The following is a 21,507-nucleotide window of genomic DNA, read 5'->3' on the forward strand; positions in this document are numbered from 1 at the left end:
AGGAAGACTGGATCTGAAAGAGAGGAAGAGAGATTTAGGTTTTTAAGGAAGAGAGACTGGATCTGGAAGAGGAAGTGAGACTAGATCTGAATCTGAAAGAGAGGAAGAGAGACTGAACCTATAATTTTGGTTTTTTTTTTTGGGTGGCCGCGGCCACCCCCTTCCCTACCAAGCTCCGCCACTGGGTGTATAAGTCATAGTTATTAAACTAACAATAACGTGATATAACTAACTTGCAACACAAGTTATTAACTTATATCCCTTAATACGTGAAAGAAATAATGAGAGATATAGGGAAAATGAAGTGTTGAATGATTATTTGAAAATTTGGCATGTGTATACATATTATTATTACAAAAAATAGCAACTTTTTTAGCAAACTCATTAATTGTTTTTTGAAATCATAATTTTAAATAGTTTTTCTTTAAAATTTTGTTTTTTATAAATGAGATGGTATAATTATTATCAAAAACTCACACACAAGTACAGATCCTACGTTCAAATCTAAGACACTATGTCTAACCCAACATTTATCCGTTGAATTAGGATTTAAAACAATAATTTTATTTTCTCTTGAATATATATATATATATTTAATATTTCATATTATAAAAATACCAGTTACAATTCACGTTATTTTTGTAAGTTATACCATATAGAATTATAAATGTCAATATGTAACTATCCAACTAGCCAAAGGTCAAACAAAATCTGTGCAAAATAATATTGACAGGTCTTTTTTGACTGAAAATAATATTCAAAGTTAAAAATAATTAGAGAGAAAGAGTTTGTGCTGTTGGTCAACACTTTGCATTTGATAAAGATGGAGACTGTTTGGGCCCACTATCAACATTAAGCCATAGAGGGTGTAACAATGTTTGGTAAGTAGTAATTTATTACAAAAATTGGTTTACAAAGGTTGAACATTTCCCAGAATACAAATTTATATATATTAACCAGGTAAGGCAACCCTCATGTTAAATAAGACCACGTTATCAAAAAAAATTATACTACAACATTTTAAACATTAAGCTACATTTTTTTTCTTCTAGATTAATAACCTTGTCTATAACATGGTATAGACAACGGTTCTTGATATGTGGTATTGTAACTAAAAACGTTTTTTTATACTATTTTAAAACAAAAAACTGTTGCCTAGACAAAAAACAACAATTGTTTCTATAATTATTGCTTATTACTCCAACAACAGTATTGTGCCTTTTCAACAATATTTTTTTTAGCGTTGTCTAAAACCATACATGTTGTAGTGAGTTAAATATATTTTTAATGCTCACATTTATACCAATTTTTAGTATGTATATAAAAATGTTAGATTGTATATTTTTTGTCCTTCAAATATTTTTGAAATTTGACTTTAAATATATCTCTTTATAAATTGGCATATTTTGGTTCCACATACTTCAAAATATGTCATTTATTGTCCTTAAAAATTTGATTTAGTCTGTCATTCCTAAATATGTCATTTATTGTCCTTAAAAGTTTGGTTTAGTCCGTCATTCCAATCATAAGGACAACAAATAATTCAAACGCTAATAATGATCATGATGAATATTTTTCAAAAATAAAGAGACGGAAACACAAAAAATTATAAATACGGATGATAATTCTTTATTATATGCATATTTTTCTTACGCTTTAATTATTTTGTTTCATTTTAGTTATTAGTTAATTTTATGAATTATTTGATATAATTAGTTAACTTTAATTATTGAATTTAATGAAATGTTTATATCCTTATTTTCTTGATTAAGTAGATATTTTTCGTAGTTTTTTGTTGTTCATTATTTTAATGCATAGTTGAATTTAGAGAGAAATCAACATGTTCTATGAAGAATATTTCAACTATATATGGAGTTGTAGGTGTTTGAATGGAGTCGAGCTAAGTGCAAATGAAAGCTAAGATTCATAGCTACAACTTTCACAAAGACACCTAAATCAAATTCGAATTCAAAAGAGGCGCATAATGTAGTAAAAGGTAGACAATAAATGTTGTGCGCTGGAGCGCAAGTTCATGTACCTGAGGCGCATCTTTGCTGTATTTTGACATTTGTTTCTGCCCAAGAGCGTTGGAGCGCCCCTAGCTTGCACTAGAGCATACAATAATGCACTGCAGAATGCATAAAAGTGCGTTTTTCTCACTTTTATGAATCTTTTTAGCTATTTTGAAGTGTAGAGACTTGTGTCGAAGTAGAGAAACCAAAAAGAGGCTGATTCTAATATATACAATTGAAGAAGTTTCATAAAGGATGAATAATTATAATTCTTCTTTAATAATTCTTGTTATTCTTCTTTAATTCTTGATGAAACTCTTGAATATGTGATTTGATTTATGATTATTTGAATGAATTTATTGAATTATTTTTTTTCATCTATGTGTTTAATACTATTTATTGTTTGAACACCTTTAAACTATTTTACGATCTGTATTTTGAAATGAAAGTGAACTTTATGAATGCTTGAAATGATAATTTTATGACTTATTAATCTAGGAATAGATGCAGACACGTGAAAGCAATTGACATATTTGCAAAGACAATATATCAATACGAGAATTCTTGTACATTTAAGTTTAATTTTAATTTTAAATCCACTAAAAAATTAGAGGTTATTTTGGAATTAAAGGTTTTGTCACTAGGGAATTATGACAATATTAATAATTACGAGAATTCAGTAATAATTCAATAAAAAATTTTAGTAATTATGATCAAATTAGAAACCAATATTAGATTCAAAGTGAAACTCATCATTGACATTTTTATTATTATAGAAGTTGAATATTATTACTCTTGTTAGTTTGACAATTATTCAATCAATTGAATTTTTTTTCTTTCAATTTTAATAATTTAATATAATTCGATAATATAATACTATCTTTGAAACGGTTCAATACAGTTACTGAACCACTATCAACGAGACTAAATTCAAATTAAGAATTTTTTAGGAAAGAAAAATTCAATCCAAAATTGTTTATTTGGCTTTAGTCATATTGAAATAGATATAATTATATTTTTATATTTGATAACTTGTTAGGATTAATTATTGCATAGTTTATATTTCAATGACGCAAATCAATACAGTTGACAATTGTCACCGTTAGACAAATCAATTTTGTTCATGGAAGATTCAACAATTTCAACTATATATAAATATCTCAATGACTAAAAAAAATCCACCTTAATCAAATCCCTATTTACATTTAAAAAATAAGAAAAAAATCATGTATACAACGTTTTTTGATATACCGCACACCTAGTACACCATCTATATACTCTAATTTTAAATAAAAATAAAAATATAATTAGTCTTTAAATTAAATATTTTGATTTATATTTATAGTTAAAACTAAATCAAGTATATAAATATGATCTACGATTGGAGCTACCATTGAAAAGACTCAGTTTTTTACATTAAATGTTTTACAAAACTCAGAGTGGAAGAAATTTCAATTTGTTTACACCATAAAGTCAATGTACATATACTTGAAACATTAATATTAATATTATTGAAAAATAAAATTTGAAGATTTTTTTATTATTATATTTTTTTTAAAATTTAAAATCATATTGCGCTACATTGGAAAAAAAAATATATTTTATTTTTTAAACTCTATTTATCATCGCATCTTGAGCGTGCGATAAGATGATGAATATATGAGATAATTGTTAAAATAATATAAGACGTTATTTATTTAGACATATCTAATCAATCACGTTTTTTCTTCAATTTAATGTATTTTATTAATAATATTTTATTTTTTTTAAATATTATAATTATTTTTAATTTGATAAAATAATTTAAAAAAAAAAATCAATACATGGTCGTATCCTCCGGGTGCGACCTCCTATTACATCTAAATTTTTTTTTTTTTACTTATTGCAAGTCTAGGATGCATTTATATTCTATTTTATGTTAAATTTTGTATGACAATAACATTACTCCACTTGAAATAATAAAGGTTATAGCTTTAATCAAAATAAATGTGTTTTTCTTTGTCATCTGAATACAAGCTAGAGAAGTCATAGCATTAGTGAAGGAGTTTAATTTACACAAAATCACAATAAAAAATGGGTTAATATTATAGTCAAACTACTAACGGTGACTCTTATGGTGAGGAAATGGGTTAATATTCTCATCATGGTCAAGTTGGTATGTGAACCCCTATTGCCAATTTCCCAGTTTCTCTATCTCACTGGCCATTCCAATTTTAAGGTACTACAAATTTTACAATGGAAGATATTTTAATATTATCCAAACGTCAAAATAAAACATAAAAATTGCACGGTGCACTTTTTGCACGTGAGAACAATAAAACGTAACCTTTTTCTAGTATAAAAAATGTAACTTTCTTTCTCTAGTATAGAAAACGTAATTTTTTGTTATAATAAAAATAATAAAAGACAAAATTTACCTTACATTTTTTCTAGGTATAAAAAATATAATTTTCTTTTATATTAAAAATAATAAAAGACAAAACCGACCTAAAAAAAATATTTAATACTCCATCAATAAATTAATAAATAATTTTGATTAATCAGTAAATTTTAAATATTCATCACATCAAACGACTTTTAATTTAATCATTAAAATTAATGTTGTTAATTATTTTATTAAAAATTACGCATAAAACTAAATCAACTAAAATGAAAGAGAGGGAGTAGAAGTATCATCAAATTATCCTTCCAAAATCTCATCCACTCAATAATTAAACATTATATCAACGATTGATAGGTCATTAAAGCATGATAGAGAAATTAATCCATTTACCCACCATAAAAATCACCACTATTAACTGTACCCAAAGCTGAGCCTGCAAAACATGTGACCCAAACTACAAGAAGAGAAAATCAAGGTAGTAGTAGTAGGTGGATTAAACAAACCAACCTCGCGACCTATCTACCACTACCAATAAATAACTTCAACTAACACTTAAGGGATCAAAATAACCAAACATCCACATTTATTTGGCCACCAACAAAATACTGTAATAGTTTCGGAAAGTCAATTAAAACTCACAATGATGCAATGCACTGCAATCTCAAAAGCTCTACATGCTAAAAGAAACTGGTCCACTTACTGATAAAATAATCTTTATTTTTAGATTTTTACACTTAACAAAAATTCATATTTTATTTATTCTAAGATAAAAAGATTCTAATTTTTATGGAGGATTATTTTATAATATTTTAAAGATATTAACAAAAATTTATTCAAAATTTTTATAGTTGAAGGATAATTAAATAGATTTTATTTGATTATAGATTAAAACTATTTGTAAGATAATTTTGTAGGAATTAAAAATTAATTATTCTATTCCACAATAAGTGACCCTTTTATTAAAAATTGTTCAAAAATTAATGACCATTTTAATTTTTCATGCAGTTTTTACCAATTATATTATTTAATTAATACTATTTGCATTACTTTCAATACAATATCTTTTACTATGCATTTATGAAATTGATAATGCATTAATACCAAACAAGAAAAGTTTAATAAAACTAAGAATAAAAGAACATTCACTACGCCAAAATTAGCCTTTTACAATGCGTCTTTTACAGCGCTTGTTTACTAAAAGCGTTGTTGTAAAATTAACAGAGGATACAACGTTTTTCTGACAAACGCTTTAGAAAAAGCGATGTTGTAGGTCATATAGGTCATAATGTATACATCGTTTTTTTGAAAGCGCTATTGTAGGCCATATAGGTCATAATGTTTACATTTTTAGTACGTTCTCTCTCTAACCCTACGAACCCTCCTATCCTCTACTGTGTGAACCATCCTCTATTGTGTGTCGTCTTCTCGTTGAACCCTCCTCTACTGCTCCTTTACTGTGCGTCAATTTCTACTGAGTGATTGTTGTCTCAGGTACTGTATTTATTAATTTATTGTTGTCACTAAAACTGATAAATTGTTACCTGATAAATCATATAAAATGTTACTTGATAGTAAAAGTTACTTGATAAATCATATAAAATAAGAGTTTCAAATTAATTGATGCACCTTGATAAATCAAATAAATTGTTACCTGATAAGTCGTATAAAATCTGTTCTTTTTTTAAATATGTTCTGTTTTGAAATCAGACTATATATATTATAGATTGGTATAAGTTATCAGCAGCTCATCATTTGAGTAACACAACATTCATATAGGTCATATAAAATGGACCGGAAATGGATGTCTGTCAATCGATTGTCAAAAGAGTATGAAAATGTAATGAAGGAGTTTGTTGAGTTTGCAATTAAGAATGCAAAAGACCCAAATCGAATCATTTGTCCTTGTTTAAAATGTTGTTTTGGAAAACGCATTAGAGCAGATCAATTGGAAGGACATTTGGTATGGCATGAAATTGATCAACACTATACATGTTAGATAAGACACAGTGAGAAAGAAAAAAAACACTAATTTTGAGAATGGTTCGACATATGCTTCAAATGATTTCGACGGATACATATGAGTGGGACCGGGCTGAGGAGATTGCAAAAGCAGTTGAAGAAGATCTTCGGGATTGTCCTAAAATGTTTGAGAGTTTGTTGAGTGATGCAGAGAAACCATTATATAATGGTTGTACTAAATTCACAAGACTATTGACGATATTAAAGTTGTACAAATTAAAAGCGATTAATGGATGATCTGATAAATGTTTCACATAATTATTAACACTCCTAAAAGATATGTTGTCAGATGGTAATGAACTTCTCGGTCGAACCTACAAGGCTAAACGAATTTTGTGCTCTATTGGCATGAGTTACGAAAGGATTCATGCGTGTCCTAACGATTGCATTTTAGTTCGAAACAAATATGAATTACTAAATGTGTGTCTGAAATGCAATGTCTCTTGATATAAAAATAAAGAGTATAATCCAGCAAAAGTCGTGTGATATTTTCCTATAATACCAAGTTTAAACCCGATACAAGAAGTCTAACATGATAATATCGATATTTGTTAATTGAACGGGTACTTGAGGATAAATCAAATAAATATTTATATGATTCAATTTAGTTTTGGATAATTTAAATACTTTATTGTTTTACATGCATTTTTGGTCCATCTATTATGTCAAAAATGAGTTTTTAATACTCCAATTTCTAAAATCAATTTTTTTTTGTCCCTATTAACAAATATTTGGAATTTTCTTTTCCTACCATTTTATTTTATTATAGTTGTGTTATGGAACACATAAGTGAACACATACACTGTACACATATGGTGTGTTGTTCACTTTTTTTTAATTTTTTTTAATTAATAAAAAATGTTTTTGAAAGTCATATATCCTATTAAAATACATGTTATTAACTGTTTTAATCATATATTTTATTAACCACTAAAATACATGTCATTAACTATTTTAACAACTAAATTACAGTAAATTGATTAATGTCATCCAAATTAAAATTATTGAATTTTAATGAGTTGGTTTGAGTTAGACTTCAACTTGAATTTGTTTGATTAAATTACATATTGAATTGGTTTTGGTGACTGAATTTATAGGCTTACCTGTACCCAACAAATACATGTTACCTGTACCCAACAAATACATGGCCACCCCCGATCTCAATGTGAATAAATCAATTGAGATTTTTGGATTAACAAATTGGGTCTTAAATCACTAAGCATAATATACGGAGACATTGTGTCTATATAAAGGACTAAAGTATTGATGGAAATGAAGTACACACAACAAGTGAAATAACCATAGAAAATCTAGCAAAAATGAGTTCTAAAAATTCTAAAGAAAATGATCTTCCTATTGTTGAGGTAGAAAAAGTTGATGATGCTTATCTCTCTGCCTTGTTATTATGTTTTAGTCGTGTATTGCCTGCAGTACTAAATGCTGCTGTTGATCTCAATTTATTCAATATTATAGCTAAGTTACAAAGTTCAAGTCATCATTCTACTTTTTCTGCTTTTGAAATTGCTTCTCAACTTCCAAATCAATACGATGAATTGGTTGAAAGACTTGAACGCATGTTATATGTGTTGACAAGTTATTCTCTTTTCAATTGTTCCATTCGTATTAATGGAGAAGGTAAGAGTGAAAGAGTTTATGCTCTCTCACCAATTGGTCAATACTTTGCATTTGATCAAGATGGAGGCTCTTTGGATCCACTCTCAACATTAGTACATAGAGGATGTGACAGTGTTTGGTAAGTAATATTTTATTACAAAAAATGTTTTACAGTTGTTAAGTAGTTTCTAGAGGAGTAATTTTTGGTGTGCAATCATTTGACACCCCTACTAAAATATATACAAAAATGATTTTATTTATTTTTTAAAATTATTTATTGATAAATGAATAATATTAATGCTAATAAAAACGGTCGACTACAAGAGAGTTGTTGGAGTTTATTTTGGTGGTATACACTTATGACTACTCTTTCTAGGAGTACAAGTTTATGTACAAGTTTATATATATATATATATATATAAATCAAGTAAGACAACCGTAGAATTAAATAGGCTAAATTACATTCGTGGTCTCTTAACTTAATTTCAGGTAACATTTTAGTCCTTTATCTTTTTTTTTTCCCGACTTGGTCCTTTATTTTAATTTTAAGTGACAATTTGATATTTTATGTTTTAAAATTTCAACAATGTTATCCTTTTTTATACAAAAATTCAAAAAAAAATTTAATCAAAACTCATAAAATTAATTATATTCTTCAATATAATACAAATCTCATCAAATTCGTAACGCAAATCTTCAAATAAACTCATGTTTTCATACTTTATTTGATATTGTTAGGAATAAAGGACTAAATCGGAAAAAAAAAAGATAAATGACTAAAACGTTACCTGAAATTAAGTTAAGGGACCACATGTCTAATTTAGCCAATTAAATAACACCACATTAACCAAAAAAATATAGAAACTACAATATTTTAGACTATAGTCTATATTTATTCCGGCAATGATTAATAACGGATCCCATAACATAGAGTATAGGCAACGGTTGTTGATATTTAACCATTGTAATTAGGAATGGTTTCTTTAACCTTGTTGCCTAAACGAACAGGAAATAGATAAATATAGACTGCTTGTCTATTATTCTAGCAATGGTTTTTTGTCTTTGAACATTTTTCAGTTGTTGGCTAAGGCTATAAATATTATACCGAGAGTGAAATATATTTACAGTTATCCGTCAATACCAATTTCAATGTTTATATAAAAATATTAGGTTTTTTTTTCCTTAAAAAACTTTTAAAATTTAATCTTTAGTTCTTCTTTAAAAGGGATATATTTTTGTTGCACGTATTTTAAAATATGTTATTTATTATCTATTGAAGTTTGTTTTAATCTATCAATTTGTTACAACGACAAAAAAAAAAATTCATAGTTAATATACATATTTGAAAATAAAGAGACAAAGACACAACATTTTTTTTTGTAAATATGGGACTTCTTTTCAATTTTTAGAATTTACTTTAGAAAGAAAGACATGTTCCACTCAAAATTGTTTATTTGGTTTTAGTCATGCGCAATTATGCAACATTCTTCATGCGCAATTATGCAAGATCCAATGGTTTATATTGTAAATATCTCAATGACTTAAAAAAACATCAAATACAAAATTCAAATGAAAGTTATAGTCCAAATATTAGGCGACTATATATAACATACATATACAAATATTATTATAGGAACTAAAGAACTAAAAAAAGTACATTTTTCTATGGTCAAATTGATATATCTTTTGGTCCAAAGGATATTTATTTTAGTATGATTTTGTGTCATGACAGGGGTGATGTAAAGGATGCAATTTTGGATCCTAATATAAAAAATCTATTCCAAAGCATCAATGGAGTGTCGTTTTATGAATATACAAAGACAGATAAAGAGCTGAATAGTATTGTTAACAAAGCAATGGCCCATGCTGGACCATTAGAAATTAAAAGGGTCCTACAATTATATAAGGGATTTGAGGGAATCTCAACATTGGTTGATGTTGGAGGTGGAGTGGGAGGGTCCTTAAAACTCATCATCTCTCAATATCCTTCAATCAAAGGAATTAATTTTGATTTGCCACAAGTAGTTCAAGATGTACCTCCTCATCCAGGTAATATATATAAAAAGAGAATTCACATTTTTCCTCTCTAAATTTTTCTCCTTATTTAATTTTTCAAAATATTATTTTTTATTTTCTGATTTTAATTTTAATTATAAAACTTTCACGAGGTTTTGAATTTGTTAACTATTTTTTAAAAAAAAAACAATTTTTTTATGTTTTTCGGTACAAATTTTAAAATTAAAAATAGATTGAAAAACAAAATGGGGGATTTTGTAAATAAAATTAAAAATGAAATAAAAACTAAAAGAAATTTTCACAGAGTATATAGATCAATAGTTCCGAGGACAAAAAATGAAACGTTTGTTTGTAGCCAATAATAATCACCAAACACATTGTAGGTATAATGTATGTTGGAGGAGATATGTTTGAGAGTGTTCCCACTGGTGATGCCATTTTACTAAAGGTTAGTCTACATAACAAATAGATTATATATTTTAAACAATTTGAAGAAATAAACTTCTAACCATATACTTTTTTTATTATAATTTCAGCTTGTATGTCACAATTGGGCAGATGATGAATGTGTGAAGTTATTAAGAAATTGTCACAAAGCTTTACCAAAACATGGGAAGGTGATTGTTTTGGACTATATAATTCCAAAAGTCCCTGAATCAAGTAACATGTCCAAGCATACTTGTGTTATTGACAACCTCATGTTTTTAGTAACAACTGGAAAGGAAAGAACTGAGGAAGAATTCGAGAGTTTATGTAAAAGATCTGGATTTTCCAAATTTCATGTTGCTTGCGGTGATGATGTATCAGCAATGTCAGGTGTGATGGAGTTTTATAAATAAAAGTTACTTAGTATAGTAACTTGGAATCTTGATATATTGTCAGCAATTTTATAAAATTGTAAAGTAATAATTTGCTTATCAAAGAATAAGCAGATATGTCCAAGTGTTTAAAAGATGTTTTTATGTTTTTTCGTGTGTGGTTCATGATGTGTCAGCTCGTGGTAAGAGTTTGACTTTGTAACATTAAAAAATGATGTTTCAATTTTATTAGGAATAATTGTAAAATAATTATTGGTGTCACTTTCATTAAGAATAATTTTCCCCTTTTCTACATTTGTTTTTTTACATTATGCTCATAATAATTTATATATCAAGAAAATTAATTCATGAGTTGTTTGCTTTCAATAGATAGAATAATTGTTTGATCCTTACTAGACACACGAGGTTCATTTGCTCGTAGGAGAAGGAAATACACGTGATGATAAAATTATTTGTTATGTTGCTACTAATTCTTGTTTTACTTGGTGGAATCTAATCTCTTCCTCTTTTTCAAATGATTTTTTCATAAACAAGAGTCATCTATTGAAATTACCGTTTTAAATGATTTATTCTTGGGTTTGGTTTATGTTTCCTAAGTTGTATATTTTTTGCTAATTTTGATACTAATATATATCCTGTTGTTTTTTTTGCTTTACACTCTTTTTCATTTCACCATAGATTTATCTATTTGCGAGTTAGATTTTAGAAGACTAAGTCTATATTTTACTATACATTTGATATTCAAAGAAATTAAAAGAGCAACATGGTAAATGAGCATATAATATCACATTGTTCTTTTATTTTTTTTTAAATCTCAAATATATATTAAAATATAAACTTAACCCTCTTAAGTCCTTCAAAAACCAACTCGCAGACAAACTCTAAATTTTAAGTCCAGTTGGTCAATATTTTGCATTTGATCAAGATGGAGGCTCTTTAGGTCAACTCTCAACATTAGTACATAGAGGATGTTATAGTGTTTGGTAAGTAGTAATTCATTACAAAAATTGTTTTATAATGGTTAAACATTTCCTAGAGTACATTAATTAGGATCACATAAACCAGAAAACTTAGACATTACAACATTTTATATATGTCCATTGTAATGAGCAACCGTTTCTTTATACTAAACAAATAGGCGACACACGTAAGCAGGGCGCTTCTAAAACTGATATCTATTGTTTTGGCAACGGTTTCTATCTTTTAAGTTTCAGTAACATTTTTCAATCGTTGTCTAAGACCATTAATTTTGTAGTGAGAATTTTATAAATTTTCAATCTTCACATGCATACCAATTTTTAATGTCTATATTTCGTAAAAAATTAAAAAATTAAAAAATTAAAAAATTAAATGTTTATATACATATATTAGTACCTTATATTTTTTCTCCTTCAAATATTTCTGAAATTTGGCTTTATGTCCTCTTTATAAAGCAACATATTTTTGTTTCACATGCTTTAAATTATGTCATTTATTGTCTCTAAAAGTTAGTTTAGTCCAAAATTTCTATGACAAGGACAACAAACAATTCAAATAGTAATAAAAATCACGAACAATATATTTCAAAAATAATGAGATGAAAAATACTATTTTATAAATATAGGATTAAATTCGAATTTTAAGAATTTTTAGGAAAAAAAAATATAATCAACTCAAAATTGTTTATTTGGTTTTAGTCGTCTGAAATAGATATAATTTTGCTTTTATACTTGATGCTTTTGTTTTAGTTCATGCAAGATCAAACCGTTATTATTGTAAATATCTCATGACTACATAGTAGATTTTTCTATGGTCTAATATATATATTTTTATGGCCAAAATGATATTTATTTTAACATTCATTTATGCCATTGTGTTCTTGCAGGGGTAATGTGAAGGATGCAATTTTGGATCCTAATGTCAAAAATCTTTTCCAAAGTATCAATGGAATGCAATTTTATCATTACACGAAGATATATAAAGAGTTGAATAATATGGTTAACAAGGCAATGACCCATCTTGGACCATTAGATATTAAAAGGGCTCTCCAATCATATAAGGAATTTGAGGGAGTCTCAACATTGATTGATGTTGGAGGTGGTGTAGGAGAGACCTTAAAACTCATTGTCTCTCAATATCATTCAATCAAAGGAGTTAACTTTGATTTGCCACAAGTAGTTCGAGATTTACCTCCTCATCCAGGTAAAATATATATCACTCTCTCCCTCTCTTTAGAAATATTTTATATTTTTCTCTCAAAATTTTATTCTTAAGCTTTTTTAATATAATGTTTTTATTTTTTTATATTAATTTTAATTTTAAACTTTTCACATTGTTTTCAATATGTTTACTATTTTAAAAATTTGTATAAAAAATAATGAAAATTAAAAAAATAAAATAAAATTTTTCAATATAAATGTTTAAAATAAAATAAAAAAATTGATTGAAAAACAAAACGGGAGTTTTGTAAAATACAACTTAAAATGAAATAGAAACTGAAAGAAGTTTTCACAAATAAAAAAACAAAAATAAAAAATGCTAAACCCATTTTTTATCTTGTAGAGATAGGCATGTGGAAGGAGATATGTTTGAAAGTGTTCCAACCGGTGATGCCATATTTTTAAAGGTTAGTCTACATGACAAATAAATTATATATTTTAAACAATTTGGAAAAAATCTAATCAGTTACTTTTTTATTTATTTTTAATTTCAGTTTGTATGTCACAACTGGCCAGATGAAGAATGTGTGAAGTTTTTAAGTAATTGTCACAAAGCTTTACCAAAACATGGGAGGGTGATTATTTTCGACTATGTGAGTCCAGAAGTCCCTAATTCAAGCAAAATCTCTAAGCATACTAATAATATTGACAACCTCATGTTTTTTGTGACAACTGGAAAGGAAAGAAGTGAAGAAGAATTCAAGAATTTATGTATGAGATCCGGATTTTCCAAATTTCATGTTGCTGCCAAAGATGATGTATCAGAAATGTCAGGGGTTATAGAATTTTATAAATAAAAGTTATTTAGTAGTAACTTGGTGGAATCTCGATCTCTTGTCAGGGGTTTTATAAAATTGTAAAATAATGATGTGCTTGGTATATAATAAGCACAACTATGTCCATGTTGGTCTTTTGTTTTTTGTTTTTTTGAATTTTGTGTGTACTTGATCTTGTTTTAAAATGATTTGGAAAGTGATGGTTTATGTTTTCATGACCAATTTATTTTTATTTGTTTCAGTAGAAAATTCGTAAAAATTTAAAATTAAATTTATTCTAATATTTAAAACAGTCAGTAGTTTAGCGCATTATTAATCGAGGGGACTGACACAATCTTTAGATGAACAATGATGTGATTCTTGTTGGGAAAAATAGCATAAGTTAAAAGAATTAAAACACAATCACAACAAAAGAATATAACGTGGAAACTCCAAAACCGGAGAAAAAACCACGGCCGCTGCCTAAACCTGCAACCAGAGATTAATACTATGTGAAAATTGTTACAACACATAGACTTCTCTCACTCACACCCCAGACACCCCAGTACAACCACACTCTTACAAAGCAAATATTTAAACTAAGTCAGATACAAGCTTAAAGTGCTATTGCTGACTGGTGCATTTGAAAACAAAGGACCAAAATCCAATATATAGCCTTGGTCTTCTCCTTATTCTCCCACACTAAAGGATGTGGGACTTGCAATCAACCCCAACAATCTCCACCTTGATTGTAAGAGTTACAGCTTGTCTTACCGACAATCATACTCCACCATCAAAAGTACACTTCACTTGGAACTAAACCATCCCAAGAATTTTCTCCACTTGGAACTAAACCATTCCAAGAATTTTCTCATGTCGAAACCTTGCTGAAATTAATGGTGCAACTCCCATGTTGGCTTCCAGGAAGTTCTTCAGCCATCGACACATCACCACACACCTTGCATCAATGCCAACCAATGCCCGTGTGTTGTTCTGAATCCGCTAGCAATAACTTGTCCTTTTCATGGTATAGCGGAAATACCATAAGGACAAACTTTATCTTCTAGATGAGATCACCATCATCTCCCCAAACAAGGGAGACCTTGCCAGCACTTGTCTCAGAGTCTTTTTCAGATACTGCTCCACCTGGACAATTTCTCTTCACATGCCCAGGCTTGTCTCAGAGTCTTTTTCAGATACTGCTCCACCTGGACAATTTCTCTTCACATGCCCAGGCTTTCCACACTCCCAGCACACCAAATTCTTTGCATGTATCTTCTTCCCATTAGCCCCACTTCTAGTCAGCAACATTGAGCTTGATGAAGTGCTTTCATCATTTTCATTCTCCTTTCTTCAGAAATAATTTTAGTTGCAACTTCTTCAAAACTCAAACTTTCCTTCCCATACATCAGAACAGGTTTAAGATGAACATAGGAAGGTGGAAGGGACAAAATGAGCCTTAACGCTTTATCTTCATCATCAATCTCAACTTTGATAGATTCCAACTCAGAGACAATATTATTCAAAGTACTAAGATGATCAGAGATTTTCGTACCTTCATCCATGCGCAGATTGTGGAATTGCTCTTGCAACAACAACCGATTTGAGATGCCCTTAGCCTGATATAACCCTTCAAGCTTCTCCCAGAGTTGCTTGGCTGATGACAGATTCTGCACATTCGCAAGAACATTCTTTGCCAAACACAGACGAATTGCACTTGCAGCTCTCAAATCTAGTTCCTCCCACTTGTCGTCCTCCATGTTGGAAGTGTTTCCTTTCAACGCCTTGTGTAATCCTGATTGTATAAGCACATCCTTGACTTGTACTTTCCACAAGCCAAAGTTGATTCTTCCATCAAACTTCTCTATGTCAAACTTCATAACGCTTGAATAAGACATAGCAGCTGCACGCAGACTGTAAACTGCGCACCAGGTAAGTTCCCAGGAAAAAGAGAGGTGGGTCACAACAGACATGCTTAAATACCAAGTCTTTCCTTAGCCAGAACCTCCCTAAACAGCACTTTCACAGTATCACCTTTCCCCTAACAATACCAAGGATAATTCTTTTCTGATGTGGAAGATCAGACAAAACTGCAACCACAGAGCATACTAAGAAAAATTATCCTACCGAACCTCCGAACCTTGGCTCTTGATACCAGTTGTTGGGAAAAAACAGCATAAGTTAAAAGAATTAAAACACAATCACAACAAAAGAATATAACGTGGAAACTCCAAAACCGGAGAAAAAACCACGGCCGATGCCTAAACCGGCAACCAGAGAATTAATACTATGTGAAAATTGTTACAACACATAGACTTCTCTCACTCACACCCCAGACACCCCAGTACAACCACACTCTTACAAAGCAAATATTTAAACTAAGTCAGATACAAGCTTAAAGTGCTATTGCTGACTGGTGCATTTGAAAACAAAGGACCAAAATCCAATATATAGCCTTGGTCTTCTCCTTATTCTCCCACACTAAAGGATGTGGGACTTGCAATCAACCCCAACAATTCTCTCCCTCCTTCCCTTCCTCTCTCTCCTTTCAAATGTTGAGTTCTTCCATGTAGGATTTTTATATATTTGTATATATTTGTATATATTTAAGTGTATGTACTTGAAGTGTGTGTACGTTTATGCAAAAAATTTAAGTTGATGTATTTGACTAAGTATATATTTGTACATGACAACTGTGCATGTTCTTAACATGTTTGTGTTTTTGGAGTTATGAAATTTTATGATAAATGTTAAGAGTATGCCTTGTATAATTGATAGTGAAAATTATGAGTGTTTGAGTAAGTTTTAAAATATGAGTTTTTTAATAATTGCGTTAACATATAATAATTGTTGTGTATGAGTCAAAGTATATTTATGCATTTATAGTTGTACATAATATTTAATAGAGTTGGAACATGCCAATTAAACCGAGCCTCTTAACCTTCCTACCATTGGGGTCATCTTTAGCACTTTTAATGGTTATGTCCATCCATCATATTACCACTACTTGTACAAGAACAATTCTTAAAGAAGTAGGACTAAAGATCTTAGACCTCAAAAAAAGTCTATAATAGCGTTTCAGCAAGTGCATTGAATCGTTGCAAGTAATAATAAAACGGTAGTACCGAGTGTCGAACTCAAGGATTGCGTTTTACTATTGAATTATATTTAGTTACTAAAATTGAACAAAAAGTTCCCAAGTTGATTTAAATAATAATTAAAATTGACAGCAGTAGTAAAATTGATCTTTTATAAATTGAGAAAAATGTCAGGGATGAGTTTCACTTCGAATCCAACCTTGGTGGCTAATTTGATCCTAGTTATTGAATTCCTTTATTGAATTATTACCGAATTCTCTTTATTATTCTTGCCCTAATGTCTTAGTGACATAACCTTTAATTCCAAAGTAACCCCTAATTCCTTAGTAGATTTAAGATTAGAACTAAGCATTCCGTATAGAAATTCTTTTGTAAATTATTGTTTTGCAACTAATTTAATTGGCTTCATGACCTGCACCAATGTCTAGACTACAAATTCATGAATTTCTCATCTCAAGTATTCGTAAAGTCCACTTCCATTTCAAAATACAAATCGTAGAACATTTTAATGTTGATCAAGCAATATAAAACATTAAGCATAGAGATGAGAAAAATAATTCAATAAACTCATTCATATAACTAGAAATCAAATCATAAAAATAAAGGTTTCATCTTGTTACACTCATCCCTAACAAATATGGTTTAGTTACTCATGACAGAAATAAAAGAGATAAAGATTAGAGAAGAATTACAAGAAGGATTCATGAACGATTCTTGATAAAACTGCTCCAATGATGTTAGAAACGGCCATCTTTGAGTTTCTATGCTAGGGCACAAGTCTCCCAACTTCCCAATAGTGAAAAAGATCCCTAAAACAGTAAAAATCTGCATTTTATGGTTGTTGGTACGCGTCGCGCGCCCCAGGCGCGGAAAACACGCTCTAGGTGCGTTTGGGCAGTAGCAGATGCTGGAAAAAGCGTTCAGCATCTGATGTCCGGCGTATATTGCATTTTTCGCCTATTTCGAGTATGAATTTGGTTCCGGTGTCTTCATGAAAGTTGTAGCTATGGATTTTAGCTTTCATTTTCACTTGGTGGGACTCCAATTGGACATCTACAACTCCAGATATGGCTGAAATACTCTATATATGTCATGTTGATTTTTCACCAAAATTCAGCACTGCACTAAAACAGAACGCAATGTAAAATTATGAAAAATTTCTACTTAATCAACGAAATAAAAACACAAAACATTTTATCAACTCAAAGAACAAAAATCAACAAAATATATCAAATAAATCCTTAGTTTAACTGATGATTGAGGATAAATAAGACTAAAACAGTGAGAAAATATGCATATGATGAAGAGTCATCACAACCCCAAACTTAATCTATTGCTTGTCCCCAAACAACAATTAATTTCAGATTTGGTCCAGTTAAATGCACACTTAAATTCAATTTCTCAAATTAAATCAAACTCAATTTTCAAAGTTCTTGCTAATGCAAAACATTCATCATGCTCTATGGTTGTTTGCAAAAAGAACAAAAAGACAACAAGATTTGTACACATTGGCATTCATTCATCAAATTCAACTCTCTCTTCACACAATCTCACCAAAATTTCTCTCAAGTGTTTAGAAAGGGTTATGAATTTATCGCTCAAATCCTAGAACATGCATCACGCTACCATAGGCTTGAAAAAATTCTAGTTATCAATCACAATGCAGTAAACACATACATTTTTGGAGGACTTTCGGGTTGTAATGGAGCTTAGGTAAGGGTAGGACATTTTAGGATAATAGACTTTACCACTTGGAGTTAGGCATACATTTCCACCTTATTCTACCATTTTTTTTTCTTCACCTTTTCATTATGGAGATTTTCAAACATTCACAAAAGAACCAAGAAGATATTATTTACCAAAGTACACAAATTGATTTTTTTTTCTTCTTTCTTCTTTTTATTTTTATTTTTATTTTTTTTTCTTTTTGTGAGAGTCACCAATCACCATCCCCAAACTTAAAAAGTTGTTATCCCATGAGCAACCCCAAACTTAGAATTTTATCAAGACAAGAATTTGTTTCTACCTAACTCCAAGTAAGGTGATTTAATTAAAGTCATGTGTTTGGCTTGTAATGTGGCTAGTAACCGAAATAAAAGGGCAAAGCTCAAAGGGGCTAGCAAAGGGTAAAATTTTCACCGGGTAGTTAGAAAGGCTCAAACGACCAATAAAATTGCCTCAATGTATGCATAAATTACATGTGATGCAAGTCATAATTAGTACAAGTTCTAGAGGGATAACATATGTCTGGATAATCACAGAACAAAGAATTTAAGTGTTTAGGCTCAAAAGCTCACATCTAGGATAATAAGAGAAAGTATGAATAATCAAAATAAAGCCAACATGCTTCTGGAAAGTTAAAATTGTATTTTTGAAAAATCGATGGCATATTAGCCTTCTACAACCATTTAGTAACCAAGAATGCATGCATTAGGAAAGCTTGTCGACTTGAGCAATAACATAATCTAAGAAATGAAATTTAACTTGCGAAATCACAAACATAAATTTTAAGATTAAGTGCAAGTCAGTACGACTGTTTCATCATAGTACATATTTAGTGAAAGGAAAAAAAAAACATGAATAAAAGAAAGTCAACATACACTAACATTAAATAAAGAAAACGAGAAAACGGAAAGAAACATGACAAACAACAGAAAGAAAAAAAAGGAAAGAAAACTTCTCTCAGTTTAGTAGTTCAAGGATTCTCGTTTAGATCATTTGTTCCTGTTCCGCTATGGTCGCCAGTATACTGGTGAGGTGCAAATAGATCATCATAAAACATGCCTCCTGGTGTCTGTTGAGCGAAGGATGTACTTGCGACCTTAGTTTGTTTTGCTTTTTTGTTGGGTTGCCATTAGGTCCTGCAAAACAAGTATTCATACCCATAGTTCAAAATATTTCAAGTTAGAGATAATTAATTTAAGCATGGTCCCCTTTAGAAAAATAACAACTTAAGTGGCCCTGGGTTAGTCCAACAAAATTGTACATGATAATAGTGCGTATGCATTGAATGACATTTTAACGAACAGTTGGAATGCAGTACAAATTTCGTGGTCCTTAAGGTGTAGAAGTGGTTGTGTCATTTTAACAAACAGTTGGAGTGCAATCATGTTTTGTGGGAATTAAGGTGCAAAAGTGGTTGTGTCATTTTAACAAACAGTTGGAGTGCAGTCATAAAACACATGAACAACTCACATATATGCAACATTAACACCTATTCAATCTCAGAAAATCAACATGCATGTATGAACAATTAAGGAACCCAGATGCATTGATGAACAAGAAAGAGTTGATATTAGAAATTGGGGGAAACTTACTTGAGGATGAAAGAATGTTGGATAGGAGAGAAAAACTTACTAGAGATATTGGAGGAGGATTTGGAGAGTGATAATGAAGAAAATGAGACTGACCTTTGATGATAATGGAGGAGGTTTAGAAAGTGAGAAGATGGAGGTTTTAAAACTTGGCCGTGAAAAGCGCTTCAGGCGCGCATCGACAGTGACAATACCTGGAAACAGCGCTTCAGGCGCGCGTTGACAGTGACAAATGCTGGAAAAAGTGCTCCAGGTGCGCTTCAGGCGCACGGTTATAGTGGCAACACCTGGAAAAAGCGTTTCAAGCGCACTTGGACGCGCTTGGGAACACTTGGGCGTGCTTGGTTGCGCGTTCGGTCATTTGGAGCTGTACAATCGCTTCTCAACGCATCTTTTTGATTCCTTGCTCATACCAAACATCACAACTAAGAGAACTAGCAATTAGTGACTAAAATTGGAACTAAATGGAGTAAAATAAATCTGAAATGCAATAAATAAATACGGTGCAAAGGATATAAAATTGGGTTGCCTCCCAACAAGCGCTTCTTTAAAGTCATTAGCCTGACGTCTCAACTACTATCAAGGTGGCATATATGACATGAAGAACACATCATCATTCTTCTTCTTTTTGTTTGGTAGAAATTCCATGAACTTGAGAAATAAAAGATGTTGCTTCCATGTCCTTCTCAAATGTACATTGATGAACAAGGCATAGATTGAATCTAGAACTTTATCACTCTCTTCTTTTTTCTTTTCCTCGTTCGTCTTTTCCTCTTGTTTATCTTCTTCTACCACAACAATGAAATTATCTTCAATCTTCAATTTCTCCTCCATCTTCTCAAACTTAACCATTTGTTCAAATAACCTTTCATATTGGTTTTCAAATCTTTCAATTGAAACCATGTTATCTTCATGAATTCAACCAAAACGTCCGTAACGTGAAAATCTTTGTCATCTGATTCTTCGGATAGAACTTTTGGAGGTAGAATTTGTTCCCAATAGATCTTTTTAATATAACGCTCGTCGTTTTCTGTAACTTTGAGAAAAAATTCTTCATATTCTATTAGTTCATCGAGGTCATCTGAACAATGTCCATTCTTATGTGCTTCTCCGCAAAAGTCACACCTAAGAGGCCGCATCGAAGGGATCTGAGGGTGATATCTTAAAAATGTATAACTCAAGATTTGTCCCTCAATCATGCGACATATACCCGATATGAGATAAGTATCACACTCTTCATATAATTGTAGTAGAATATCATCATTATAATCTTCCATGCT

The 21,507-nt window shown here is 30.0% G+C and overlaps 2 protein-coding genes across 2 annotated transcripts in view; both read left to right on the plus strand.

The window, feature by feature from the left end:
• Positions 1-7,641: 7,641 nt before the first annotated feature.
• LOC101512403 (isoliquiritigenin 2'-O-methyltransferase-like) lies at positions 7,642-11,154 on the plus strand. The gene is made up of 4 exons (XM_004516695.4): positions 7,642-8,167; positions 9,761-10,077; positions 10,428-10,492; positions 10,581-11,154. The coding sequence occupies exons 1-4, from the start codon at positions 7,734-7,736 to the stop codon at positions 10,881-10,883; spliced, it is 1,119 nt and encodes a 372-aa protein (XP_004516752.1). The 5' UTR covers positions 7,642-7,733; the 3' UTR covers positions 10,884-11,154.
• Positions 11,155-12,688: 1,534 nt separating this feature from the next.
• LOC101514867 (isoliquiritigenin 2'-O-methyltransferase-like) overlaps positions 12,689-21,507 on the plus strand; it is a 60,631-nt gene continuing 51,812 nt past the window's right edge. Inside the window, exon 1 of the mRNA XM_073366807.1 lies at positions 12,689-13,043. Coding sequence (XP_073222908.1) covers positions 12,707-13,043 — 337 coding nt within the window. The 5' untranslated portion in view covers positions 12,689-12,706. The remainder of the gene's footprint in view (positions 13,044-21,507) is intronic.

Source organism: Cicer arietinum, chromosome 4 (assembly GCF_000331145.2).
Source record: "Cicer arietinum cultivar CDC Frontier isolate Library 1 chromosome 4, Cicar.CDCFrontier_v2.0, whole genome shotgun sequence".
Taxonomy (NCBI): Eukaryota; Viridiplantae; Streptophyta; class Magnoliopsida; order Fabales; family Fabaceae; genus Cicer; species Cicer arietinum.